The 13768-nt window shown below is 44.5% G+C and overlaps 1 protein-coding gene across 4 annotated transcripts in view; it reads left to right on the forward strand.

Annotated features, from left to right (window-relative positions):
* The first annotated feature begins 11219 nt into the window (after positions 1 to 11219).
* The window catches only part of SORCS2 (sortilin related VPS10 domain containing receptor 2), a 202202-nt gene continuing 199653 nt past the window's right edge, over positions 11220 to 13768 (forward strand). For 2 of the 4 annotated variants that reach the window (XM_061587457.1, XM_061587478.1), the window contains exon 1: positions 11220 to 11689. In XM_061587457.1, the coding sequence (XP_061443441.1) occupies positions 11423 to 11689 (267 nt within the window). In that variant the 5' untranslated portion in view covers positions 11220 to 11422. The remainder of the gene's footprint in view (positions 11690 to 13768) is intronic. The other 2 variants (XM_061587444.1, XM_061587448.1) reach the window with 2 other exon arrangements.

The following is a 13768-nucleotide window of genomic DNA, read 5'->3' on the forward strand; positions in this document are numbered from 1 at the left end:
GTGGTAACACCATAAAAACCTGGAGAGAAAAACACCAAAACTGGTTTTAAAGGCCCCCACATGGATAGAAACAGTCTGTGCATGCATTCCCACCGAGGGCAACCATCTAGACACATGCTCCCAGCATGCCACCCATCACACACATGGCAAATCAGGCACGCAATATATGACACACACACTCTGAGTCATAAACAAAACAAGTGGTGGTACGAGCACCTCAACCACATGGGAATTCCCACTCACCACCACCCCAGGCTCTCTACCCCTCTGATGTGCACACCAGCCATGTCATGGAACCACATAACACTAAAGAGATTAATGCAAAATGCAACCTTGCACACGCCCCATCAGGCACCCACCCAGACATGACAAGGAGCAGCCAGACAGGGAGGTGAAGCCATCCTAGGCAAACCACAAGCAGAAACACACTGAGCAATGGGAACCAGTCCTGCCAGTGCCAAAACTAGGTACATCAGGTACCAAAAGAAGGGCCTCCACAGATAGCCAATGGCTCCTCGCCCTAATACCAAGGCAGGAGGAGCAGCACAGATGGGCACAGTAGCAGCATGCTCAGCTGCATCACCAGCCATTTGCACCATCTTCTCCATGAGGGAGGGCAGGGACACATACTGACCACCTCATGCAGGATCTGGTTGCCTTGCTGCATGGAGACACTGAAGCTCCAATCCACCACACCATGTGGACCCTGTGTCATGACATTGCCCATATGAACCTGCACTGTCAAATCCCCATCTCTCTTCTGTGCATGGTGAGGTTGGGCTTAAAGGCAGCAGTTGCCGCTTGCACAAGCAACTACTTCCATTCTTCCCCACACATTATGGCCTCACAGAACCACCCCAGTTCTCAAACAGGCTGTGCTTTGCTGTGCTTGCTGGATGCTGTGATTGCCATTTGGAGGGTACCCTTCCCCAACTCCACTGGTACCAGATCTTCAACAACAGAGAGCCACCGGCTTCCACTACCACCAATCCCTCTCTCCTCCTCCTCCTTGACAGCATTACCAGCCAATGACCTCACCCTCAGCCCTGAAAGGGTAGCAGCATCCCTTGCCCTGTCATTACTTGCTTCCCATGGCTCCTGCTGGGAGGAAGGGTGGGATATAAATCAAATAATAAATAAATAATAAATATCCAGTCCCTCCCAAACTGTCATAACAGGAGCTTCCTCTTACAGGCATTTGAACTGGCTGCTCCTGCTCATCCTCTTCCATTCCCTGCCCCCCCCCCCGGGCAGATCTAAAGATGGCATCGGTGGTGGCAGAAGAATTGGTTAAGGGTCTTCTATAGGTTACACTGGTGGGACTTAGGCATCCTGGGGAAGGGTACCCTGCCAAATGGCAGTCCCAGAATCTAGCAGGCATCTGGTGTGATGGCTGCTGGGCCCTGGAGCAGTAAGTAGCATGCTCGTGTGCAGAAAGGGGAATGATAATCAATACCATGAGCAGTTCACACACTCACTGCCCAGGACTATTGCCAATCCCACCATTCAGCAGTCTCTACACCACAGCCACAAGGAGGAGACACAGCCACCTCCAAGGCTCAGGTTAACAAGTAAACAGCAGGGCGGCAAACAGAAATGCTAAAATACTTTAAAACATCATAAAAACAGACCTTAAAATACATTAAAAAAAAACAACGTTAAAAACATTTTAAAAAGCTTTAAAACATCTTTAAAAAAAGGTTTAAAACATATTATTAAAAAAACACATATTAACAAGCAATTCTAACACAGACGCAGACTGGGATAGGTCTCAACTTAAAAGGCTTGTTGAAAGAGGAAATTTCCATACTTAAACTGCCCAGGGATCCTCGGCAAAAGTACCCACATCAAAGTAGGGTTTGGCAACCCCCTGTATGGAATACCCTGCCTGCCTTTAACATGGCTACTCCAAACTTCTTTACAGACTTCACCCTTCACTGTAGACAGAAGTTTGAGAAATGAGTAAGAGTTAAGAAGAGTCTCTGCCTTTTCTGCCTACCTGTGGGCTTCAATAAACTCACCAGCCCAATTCCAGTGAGTAATAATTGACAGAGAAAAAACAAATGGGGTTTGGTCTACTTTCACAGGCAGTAGCTTGGAAACAACAGCTATTGAAGCCACACTTCCCAGTATGTGCATTCTCTTTTACCACTATTGGGCAAGAAAAAACCCATCATGCAACCAACAAGTTGCATCATCAGTGTGTTTAAGGAGGTTGAGCTGAGCACATGGGACCACTGTTGTTGTTTCTGTGGATGTAAGGAAGTGAGATCAGAGGTAAGTGAAATGCAAATAGAAAAACAAAAGACAGTGATGATTTCCTAAATGCAATACCATACCAACCACAACAAGACTCCTACGAGTAAGGCAGAAAACTCAGCATCCCACAGCCAGTCACGGTTCCTAACCAAAGCTAAAAATATCCTGGCAGCCAGTCAGCCAAGGTCACAGAAATCCCCAAGCAGCACAACCTGACCCAGGGACTGCAGTTAGTGCAGAATTGCTGTGGCACGATTGCTGACAAGAGTGATATCCTATCAGCACATAATACCCTGCTCTGAAATCTGTACTGGTGGCTGATTTGCTACCAGGCCAAGTTCATGGTGTGCTTTCCATGTTACAGGTGCAACATAGTACTTGTTCTGCTCTAAGAAATCAGTCCTTGAGTGTGGCATGCATCTTTATTGCACTCTTTCTGGCACCTGCTAAAAACATTTTTGTTTAGGCAAGCCTACACAGGCATGTAGAAGCTATTATGTTTTTTATCTGTTTTTAACTCATTGTACATTTTATTATTTTGAATGTTTTTAAATACCTGTCTTTAACGGTTTTTGCCAATATTGTCATTGTTTTAATTAGTTCTGTAAACCGCTTTGAGGGTTTGTTTGTTTACAATAAACGGTATATGTGTGTGTGTTATGTGCCTTCAAGTCGATTATGACTTATGGTGACCCTATGAATCAGCAACCTCTAATAGTACCTGTTGTAAACCACCCTGTTCAGATCTTGTAAACTCAGGTCTGTGGCTTCCTTTATGGAATCAATCCATCTCTTGTTTGGTCTTCCTCTTTTTCTATTCCCTTCTTTCCCCCCCAGCATTATTGTATTTCTTTCCAATTTATTTTAATAATAATAAATAATAAATAATTGGTATACCATCTGTTCCTGGTGATTTGTTTCTTCCAAGTATTTTAAGAGCAGCTTTCACCTCACATTCTAAAATTTCTGGATCTCCATCATACTGTCCCTGTTTGCTGTCCTCTTCTATTTCTACACAATAACTATTGTAATAGTTCTCTTTGTCCCTACGTACTAGTCACTGTATTGTTGTATTTAGGGTTCTGACCATGTTTCTATCTCTTTTTGCTTTTTCTTTCCTTCTTTCTTTAACCATTTTAAGAGTTTTGTCAGTCATCCATTGAGGTCTTTCTCTCTTTTTAATTAGAGGTATTGTCTTTTTGCATTCTTCCCTGATAATGTCTCTGACCTCACTCCATAGTTCTTCTGGTTCTCTATCAACTATGTTTAAAGCCTCGAACCTTATATTTTTCTGGGATGTTATTTAAACTGTATTTTGGCTTTATGTTTGCTTTGTTCTTCTTCTTTAGCTTTACTCTGATTTTCGATACGACTAGTTCATTATCTGTACCGCAGTATGCTCCTGGTCTTGTTTTCACAGAAAGAATGGAACTTCTCCATCTTCTGCTACCAATATAATAAATTTGATTCCTATATTGACCATTTGGTGATGTCCATGTGTACAGTTGTCTTTTTGGTTGCTCAAAAAAATGTTTGCAAGAAACAAATTATTGGTTTCACAGAATTCAATAAGTCTTTCTCCTGCTTCGTTTCTATCTCCTAAGCCTCATTTTCCCACAATTTCTAGTTTTTCTCTGTTCCCTACTTTTGCGTTCCAGTCCCCCATGATTATCAGAACATCCTGTTTTGGTGTGTGATCTTCCTGTACTTCTACATAAAATCTCTCCATTTCCTCTTCTTCTATATTTGCCATTGGAGCATAGACTTGGGTGATGGTTATGTTGATAGGTTTCCCATTAAATCTCATTGATATCACTTGCTCAGACCTTGTGTTATAACTCCTAATTGCTTTTGCTACATCATTTCTCACTATTAGAGCAACCCCATTTCTTCTTAATTTCTCATTTCCTACATAAAATATTTTGTAGTTGCCTGATTGAAAATGTCCCATTCCTGTCCATTTTAATTCACTCACAGCAAGTATTGTAATGTTGATATGTTCCATTTCTTGCTTGACAATTTATTTATTTATTATTTATTAATTAATTTAATTTGTATTCTGCCCTTCCTCCCAGCAGGAGCCCAGGGCGGCAAACAAAGCACTAAAACACTTCAAAACATAATAAAAACAGATCTTAAAATACATTAAAACAAAACAGCATTAAAAACATTTTTAAAAACAACCTTAAAAAAGGGTTAAAAACATTATAAAAAACATATTAAACAATTGACACAGATGCAGACTGGGATAGGTCTTAACTTAAAAGGCTTGTTGAAAGAGGAAAGTCTTCAAAAGGCACCGAAAAGATAGCAGAGATGGCGCCTGCCTAATATTCAAGGGGAGGGAATTCCACAGCGTAGGTGTTGCCACACTAAAGGTCCGTTTCCTAAATTGTGCAGAACGAACCTCCTGATAAGATGGTATCTGCAGGAGGCCCTCACCTGCAGACCGCAGTGATCGACTGGGTATGTAAGGGATAAGACAATCTTTCAGGTATCCTAGTCCTGAGCTGTATAGGGCTTTGTACGCCAAAACTAGAACCTTGAACTTGGCCCGGTAGCGAGCTTTCTTCTGTCTAATCTTATCATTTGGCTTAAATTACTACAGTAAAAGAGATTTGTTTAAGAATCAGAAATCAAGATACCTGGGTGAGTTACACTTCTCTCTTTTATATAAGGAATTAAGGAGGAGGAAAGAAAATTTAAAAAGCTTATCTTATTTTTTATGGCAAAAAGCTGGCCTGAATTTGGAAACTATAAAGATTAAAACGGATGAGGGGCAACTTACCCGAAGAGAAAATCTGATCTAGATGATTATTTGATTGATATATGTCTGGGACTACTTTTTCTTGGACTACTTTCTTTAGACGAATCTGCTGTTTGTGTATGTTACTAATTGTTCGGCGCTGTGAACCAAATTTGTTTTGCATTCTTGGATGTGCGGGAGATAAGAACTGTGCTGGCCAGATGATGTCAACAGGCGTGGAATATTAACTCCCTTATTGCTGGAAAAAGAAGCAAATTATTCTTTGCTTGGGAATTGTGGCTATATTGGAAATTTGAAGGGTTTTTTCTTCGGCTTTAAGAATGACAATCAAAGAAGTGGCAGAGACCCTGGATGTATCCCTGGAAGGGTTTTCCCCTCTGGATATGTTTCAGAAGATAATGGATGAGATTAAGATAATGAAACAAGAACTGGGACAGAGTAGACAAGAGATGGCAACTGAATTTGGTAAAGTGAAACAGGAGCTGAAAGAAATAAAGGATTATATGAGAAAAGGAGCAGATGGACAAGTAATAGAAGATGAAAAAGAAATTAAAGGGAAGGAGCAAATTCTGGAGATTGGATCAGATATATCAAATGTGGAATTGGAAAAAGATTTGGACTTTATGGCAAAAATTAACGGGAGGATGCAAGTCCTGGAGATTGGAACAGATATATCAAGTGTGGAACTGGAAAAATATTTGGAGTTTGTGGATCCTGGAGATAAAGATTACTGTTTGGAATTCGGCGTTGTCCCTGGAGAAATTGATGAAGATATCAGAGATAAAGTTATCAATGCTTCGATGGAATTTCTGGACTGGAATGATTTGATGGAACTTGAAAAAGAGAAAATTTATAGAATTAATTCCAGATATGTGACAATGGAAAAACTCTCAAGAGATGTGCTAGTGCATTTCGTAAAAAAGAGGAACAGAGATATGACTTTACAACAATATTTCAGCAACACATTCAGAATTGACGGCAAGGAAATATTTGTGATGAAGGAAATTCCCATCAGACTCTTACTATATGACTATGACAGCAAGATTATTATGGATGGAAGTTGGAAGATGGAATTAACACTGATAATGGAAAAATGGCTATTGAAATTATTGGACCTAGCAGACTTGATGAGATGGATTAATTGACATGTTTATTTGGAGAAAAATTGATGGATATATTTCTCAAGGAGTGGAAACCTTTCTTTGACTTTTTGCGGAAAGAATAAAGTGATGTTAATGAGATTTGATGATTAATTAAGATAATTACTGGAGGAAAGTGATTTTGTAATATATTAAGAGACAGGTTTGTTATATATCATAGACCTATAACTGATCTGCGACAAATCAGAACTCAACATTTTATTTTATTGTTTAATCTGTTTCTTTTTTGTTTTGTTTTGTTTTGTGTTTGAAAATTTGAATAAAATTAATGATAAAGAACTTGGCCCGGTAGCAAATGGGCAGCCAGTGCAATTCTTTCAGCAGCCGGGTGACATGTTGGCGATACCCTGCCCCAGTGAACAGTCTCGCCGCTGCATTTTGCACCAGCTTTAGCTTCCGGACCAACCTCAAGGACAGCCCCACATAGAGTGCAATCCAGCCTAGAGGTTTCCAGTGCGTGGACAACAGTGGTCAGGCTATCCCGGTTCAGAAATGGCTGTAGCTGTCTCACCAGCCAAAGCTGGTAAAAGGCACTCTTAGCCACAGGTCACCTGGGCCTCCAGCAACAATGATGGATCCAGGAGCACACCCAGGCTACGGACCTGCTCTTTCAGAGGGAGTATGACCCCATCCAAAGCAGGCAACTGACCAATTATCCGAACTTGGGAACCACCAATCCACAGCGCCTCCATCTTGCTAGGATTCAGACTCAGTTTATTGGCCCTCATCTAGCCCACCACCGAGTCCAGGCAGCGGTCCAGGGCTTGCACGGTCTCTCCTGATTCAGATGTTACAGAGAAATACAGCTGGGTATCATCAGCATATTGCTGACATCTTGCCCCAAAGCTCCTGATAACTGCTCCCAAGGGCTTCATATAGATGTTAAACAGCATTGGGGACAAGATAGTACCCTGCGGCACCCCACAGCACAGCTGCCAGGGGGCTGAAAGACAGTCACACAATGCTATTCTCTGAGAATGACCCTGGAGATAGGATCGGAACCACTGTAAAACAGTGCCTCCAATACCCATCTCACCAAGTCGGCCCAGAAGGATACCATGGTCAATGGTATCAAAAGCCGCTGAGAGATGAAGTAAGAACAACAAGGTCACACTCCCCCTGTTCTTCTCCCGATAAAGGTCATCCATCAGGGATGTGGCCCTTGGGTCTCTTTCCTTATCACTGTGGCCCTTGAGTCTCTTTCCTCTTTTAGGAACAAAGGAATCTGCCTTATATCAACACTGGCTATTTGGTACATCTAGCTGAGTACTGTACAATATCCAATATCTGGAAAATACTATTGCCTGAAATCCTGGAGAGCCAATGCTAGTTCATGTCATCAGTACTCAGATAAAAAGTAAAGGTGTCTCCGCACTTGTAGTGCGAGTCGTTTCCGACTCTTAGGGTGATGTCTTGCAACTTTTACTACGCAGACCGTATATATGGGGTGGGATTGCCAGTTCCTTCCCCGGCCTTTCTTTACCCCCCAGCGTATGCCAGGTACCCATTTTACCGACCACGGATGGATGGAAGGCTGAGTGGACCTCAACCCCTTTTACCGGAGATTCGACTTCCTCCTTCTGTTGGAACCGAACTGCGGCCGTGAGCAGAGCTTCGGCTGCGTTACCGCCACTTACCACTCTGCACCACGGAGGGATGGTTAAGAGCTGCATATTATCAAGGCCTGAAGAAAAGTTAAGGCAGAAGAGTGTTCCCCCTTCAAAATCCAAAGGAAAGATAACCTGCTTGCAAGGAAGGGGAAAGGTGATGGAGAGAGAAAACAAACTTCCAAATCCATCTAATTCTTATCCATCAAGTCTCTTCCCTCTTGGTTTCTCTTCCTAGGAAGTGGGAGGTGTGTTGGCAACAACTCATTCTTGCTTGTTATTATATTTAGAACCTGTAGGAATTAATTATGGGTAAGGCTATCATCCTCTACACTGGGGGTAAAGAACCTCATCCCCAGAGACCAAACATGGCCTTCCATAGCAAAGCGTTGTAGCTAGCAGAACTGTAAGGTATTTCATATGTGTTTAAAGCCCTCGCAAATATTTGACTGACCTTGCTAGCCAAACCCTCTTTCAAATGTGGATGGGTGGATGTTTGCTGGATTGATAGCTCACAGTTCAGATAAGCTGGGCTTCCATGTGGCTGAGGAAGTGGCCTCAGTGCCTCTCATGCTTTCCCTTGCTCACCCACCCCTCTGTGAAAACAAGTTGAAGAAATACTTGGACATCTTTTTAATACCATATAATTGAATTGGAGGCTTGCATCCTTCTTAGTCACATTCCCACTGGCCTCAAAATAATTCTCCCTCAGCACAGAACATTCCCTCACCTGAACTCTCAGAGCCAGCCGTCTTCACCCCCTGGTCATCGGACCTCACATAGATGACCTGGATCTACCAGTACGAGCTATACACCTCCATTCTATTGGCATATATTCTGGACCTCCAGGAGTGCTACCAGCAGAAGAGGCAGCTGTTCATTCCTCACCGTGGGCTCTCACATGTCCAATGTGGCATGCATCCAGGGCTTCTAACTAGTCAAGGAAACCACTGAGGCGCTCTGTGAGATCCTTGGGCCTTCCTGGGTTTGCATTAGAGCCAGTGTGGTGGTGTGGTTAACATGTTGGGCTAAGATCTGGGAGACCTAGTTCAAATACCAAGTCAGCAATGAAGCTCACTTGGGTGACCTTGGGCCAGTCACTGACTCTTAGCTTAACCCACCTTATGGGGCTGTTGTGAAGACAAAAAGGGGGAGGAGGAGAACCATGTATACCACTTGAGTTCTGTGGAGGAAAGGTGAGATATAAATGTATTGTTGTTATTGTCTGGCAGCAGATTCATCAGTGCCATGGTGGTGCACTGCTAGGAGTTTATCTACTTGCCTACATCCCATGCAGAGTTCACCAGGACTAAGGATGTTTCTATGCAACAGCAGGCTTTCCCTCAGACTTTGGGGTCCTAGGCAATACATTTATGTCCATCCTTGCACCCAAGAACAGGCCTCACTTCTACCATAATTATCAATATGCAATCAGCATGAAGGCAACATGCAATACCCAGGCTACCTTCACTTACATGAATGTCACAGTGCCACAGCATGTTCAAAATTCCCATGTCCTTGAGGTCTGCAGCTTGCTACATCTGCTGGAATGTGGCCTGGGAGCCCTGGGTGGCTCCTGGGAAAGTTGCAGTGATGAGGGAGACAACTGCTGTGGAATACCCAGGGTGCAAAGGGTATTGCTAACTTTTCTGCCCCCCCAAAGGGGCTTATGTGGCACTCTTCCCTGAGAAGGTCTCCAAAGAGGGGATGGCCTGTGTTATGCTGCACAGCATTGTCTTACACAAGGAGTTACCCATGGGTGAGGATGGTCTTAGGGAGACATCCCTGGCAGTGGATGGAGCAGGTGTGGATGAAGAGGTTGAGGGGGAGTTGCTTCAGGGTCAGAACCCCATGGTACGTCACTATGGATAGCCAGGGGTTCTTCATACTGTGACTATAGCCAATCCACTTGACTGCTGTGGCCCTTGGCATGCCCTCCTCTCCCCCATCAATCACAATGCCTATCTTGTAGGTAAGCGCCTGCTCCATGCACCTATGGTTGCAGTCCCTTCCAAGACATGAACCCCCCCTTCTACCCAACTGCTTTTCTCTGCCATGCCCCCATCAGTTCTCCAACTGCTCCTTTGAAAATGCCTCCCCATATTGGAATAGGGCCTGAAAACAATCTGAATGTTGTCTCCAAGCCTAAATGATATTTGGGGTGAGGAGGCAAGGCTGCATAGAGACTATGTAAAGATGCGGTGTTTGTGTGCGTGCATGTGAGTGTGTGTGCCTAATGGAATGAATGAAAAAAATGATTCTCTGCATATTTGTTTTTATGTAACCTGTTTTGATGTACATACAAATACACAGAGGTGGTTGGCTCTTTAAAATGCTTTATTGATAACTGTCTTATGAAGGGAGTGTTACAGCTGACATAAGTTTAGTTTAGCTTGAAGCTTTCCCTGGATTAATGTTGTGAAAAGCTGGTGTTGTGAAGAAAAACAGATAAATTGGTAATTGTAAACATCTATTTGGCACTTGGCATGTAAGTGCTAATTGAATATATTGTTTCATATTAAGTGGAAATAATGTTTTATAGGAAGTACTTTTTGGAGGTTGAGGTTGCAGGAGGAATTACATTTACTCACCAGATGTGTGGGAGCATTTCAAGCCTAGCAGCAACAGCTCAAACTGGAAATCACCAGAAAAAGCTTTTCTCAAGCAATTAGAAACTAACAACACATGGACTTGAAAAGATACTGTACTGAAATTGTTCTCTGTTGCTCAGGACTATTTATGCCTGGGTGTAACGAGTTGTATATTTCAGGCCAATTTTGTACACCTTATTGTAACAATTCAGTTTGTATATGCTTATGTTTGTATACCAGAATATGTATGAGGGTTATGGTTTGATCATAAGTCTGACCTTATTATAGACACCACACAGTGACATGCCAGTTCCTGCAAGCCTTAGTATAACCTACCACAGAGGGCTGTTGTCATGAAAAAGAGGTGGAATGTGCATGGCACCTTGACCTCCATGGCAGAAGGGTGGGATAAAAAAGGAAATATCTTCAAGTCCTGGATCTTCTCAAGAGCTAGCCATGCTCTGAGTCTTTTCCCAATAAGAACATGAGAACCTGCTGGGTCAGGCCAAAGGCCCATGTAGACCAGCATCCTGTTCTCACAGCGGCCAACCAAACACCTATATGGCAAGTTCGCAGTGCAAAAGAACAACTGGCCACATTCTCAACCGAACATAGAGCAACTGCTTCTTACGGTCTGTCGGTCCGATGCGTACCACTTTGATGGAGACGTGCGCTTTTGGAGGCCGTACTCAGAACAGAAGGGGCGCTCCTAATAATAACAATAATAATAATGAATTCAATTTCCCAGGCTCTAAGTCTAATTGTTCCGCTGCAGCGCTGCCTCTTTCTGAAGAGAAGACGTCCGGAAATGCGCCCCTCCGCTCTTCGGGATCCATCAGCCCGTGCAGCGAGCAGCCGGTAGAGGGCGGCGAAGCTTCTTGACTGGGCGTGGAAGCCCCCAGCACGTTGTTTCCCACGCAGCGCAACAACGCGACGCGCTCTCCATCTAGGGCTCAGCCTCCCTCCCTCCTTCCTTCCCTCCCTCCTCGGCCAGACTCGTATCCCTGCCCCGCGGCAGCACCTCAACGGAGGCCGAGCATGGCGGCAGCAGCTCCCAGAGTGAGCGGAGCGCCCAGCCGCATGGCTCCTCTGCTGCTGGTGCTTGGGCTGGGCGCCTCCTGGGCAGCGCACCCCGAAGCCTGGGTGAGCCGCCACAGACGGAGCAGTCCGCGAGAGGAGGCGGGCCTGCGGGATCGCGCTGTGGGAGCTCCAGTGGCGGCCTCGCTGCTCACCACCTCCTTCGTTCTCAAAGGCGATGCGGCTCACAATCAGGCGATGGTGCACTGGACAGGCGAAAACAGCAGCGTAAGTGCCAGGCTGGGGCCGCTCACCATCCGAGCTGTAGCTACCCGCCGGCTTTCCCTGTAGAGTTGGGTCCCCGTTGCGCCCTCGTCCGCAGAAGGGGGGATTGTCACGTGCCAAATTCGGGCGGGTAGGAGGAAGACCCTCTAGAGACTTAGTTAACGGGATGACGTGGGAATGCATGCATGCCTTCCAAATGGCTCTGGTGCTGCAGGAGTTAATCCGAGGATGATTGATTGGTTGCCTGTTCAATGGTCTTTAGGGACCGTCCCAAACTGGCCAAGTAGTGCTTACTCAGGAGATCACTTCATGCATCTGCCAAGGTAGAAAGCTTGAGAGGGCAAATGGGTTCATCTTCAAGGTTCAGCACCTTCACCTTCAAGGTTCAGAGCCTCTTGGTTAGGGATGTCTTGTTATTAAGGCATACATACGCTCTTTGCTTCTAAATTGGACCTGCATAAATTGAAACCCTGTACGGAGCTTTCTGAAAACATCGAGAGCCCTGTAATACGTTACAGAGAAACAATGGGAAACACCCCTGCTCTCTTCGTCCCACCCCCTTCCCCGAGATTCCTCATGGAAGTGTATTGTATTTCCAAATGCCAATGGAAATTAGTCATGCTGGGATCCTTCCAAATTATAGTTAGAGGTATCAGTCTAGCCTTCAAGGTAGTAATAGAAAACGTTGCCTGCGCTATCAAAGACCTTAATGCTTGCCCCCAGCACCTCTCCCTTACATCTTCCTAGGAATGTCCTCTCCTTCCCAGAGTGCCTTGGCTGTTGTTTGACTCTTCAGGGAGCATAGGACCAAATTGGGAGCTTCTTTGGGGGGGGTGCATGCAAACGCGCACCTGCACACACACAAAATGTCTTGCTGGTTACACACCCACACACTAATTTCATTGCCCTGAAAGTTCAGAGTGTTTGAAGGAAGAGGTTTTGATATTTCCTATAACTATACAATATTTATATATTGTAAGAACAGTACTTTTCTGTGGGTATTGAGGGATGGTGGTGCCCTAAGCACCATGGCTTTGCTGTAAACCGTCCAGAGAGCTTCAGCTATGGGGCATTATATAAATGTAATAAATAAATGGCATCTATGAGATATTTGGGTCATGGGTGACACCAATTATGAACTTGGGCCCATCCCACTTGGATCCAGTGAATGGTCTGAATCTGGAATTATCTGTTACTTCATAACAGCCACAGGAAGCTTGGCAGCTCACTAATAACAAAACAACACTCTGCCTTTTAATGACAACCAAAATCAGCTGCTGGAAGTGGACATCTCAAACTAATGGTATGCCTAGTCCTAACACACATGGACACATACGTCCAATAATTTGTCTTTTGGAAAGCCATTTCTACCCTGAGCTAGCAGGTCAATAGCATAATAACAATATAAATACATAGTTTGTGTATGCAAATACTGCGGCATCCTCGCAATCTTTTGTGGTTCCAACAGAGTCCTGGACATCTCTTATAGTTGGTTGTAGGACTGTTGCCAGCACATCTCAATCTGTTCCTGGAGCCATACAGAAAGACAGTGATGGAGTTGGGGTGGAGCAGAGACTTCCAAGTTCCAAGGCATTCCCAAGTTCATGGTGGTGGGAGAAACTCCATACGTTGTGGTGTTTACCGAAGGGAATTGTGCTATACCCCACCGGCTATTCTGGAGGACAACTCATTTCCGTGGAGGTTGAGGATTTGTTGTTGGGTTTCCTAATATTCCTTAAAACTGTGATTCCATTCCCCTTCCTCTTCTCTGGCCGTTTTTGAAGGACAATGTATTTCCAAAGGGATGGTGCAATGGTGGGGCTCAAGGCAACAAAGCAACCCAAAGTTCTTGTGGGCAGCTCAAGTGCAATTCAGTAACCATTTCAAAGAAAACCAATGGTAGATCTTGAAAGGCAGGTTTTGTCTGTTTGGATGTATTCAGTGTGTTCAGCTGGCCATTTGGTGTCATCCCCCCCCCCGTATTTTACAAGATAGATGATATGGAGTACAGAAGTGTTGGCAACATCACCTTTCCTTTACAGTAGGGCCCCGCTCTTGCGGCGGGTTCTGTTCCAGATCGCT

This window comes from Rhineura floridana, chromosome 1, assembly GCF_030035675.1.
Source record: "Rhineura floridana isolate rRhiFlo1 chromosome 1, rRhiFlo1.hap2, whole genome shotgun sequence".
Classification (NCBI taxonomy): Eukaryota; Metazoa; Chordata; class Lepidosauria; order Squamata; family Rhineuridae; genus Rhineura; species Rhineura floridana.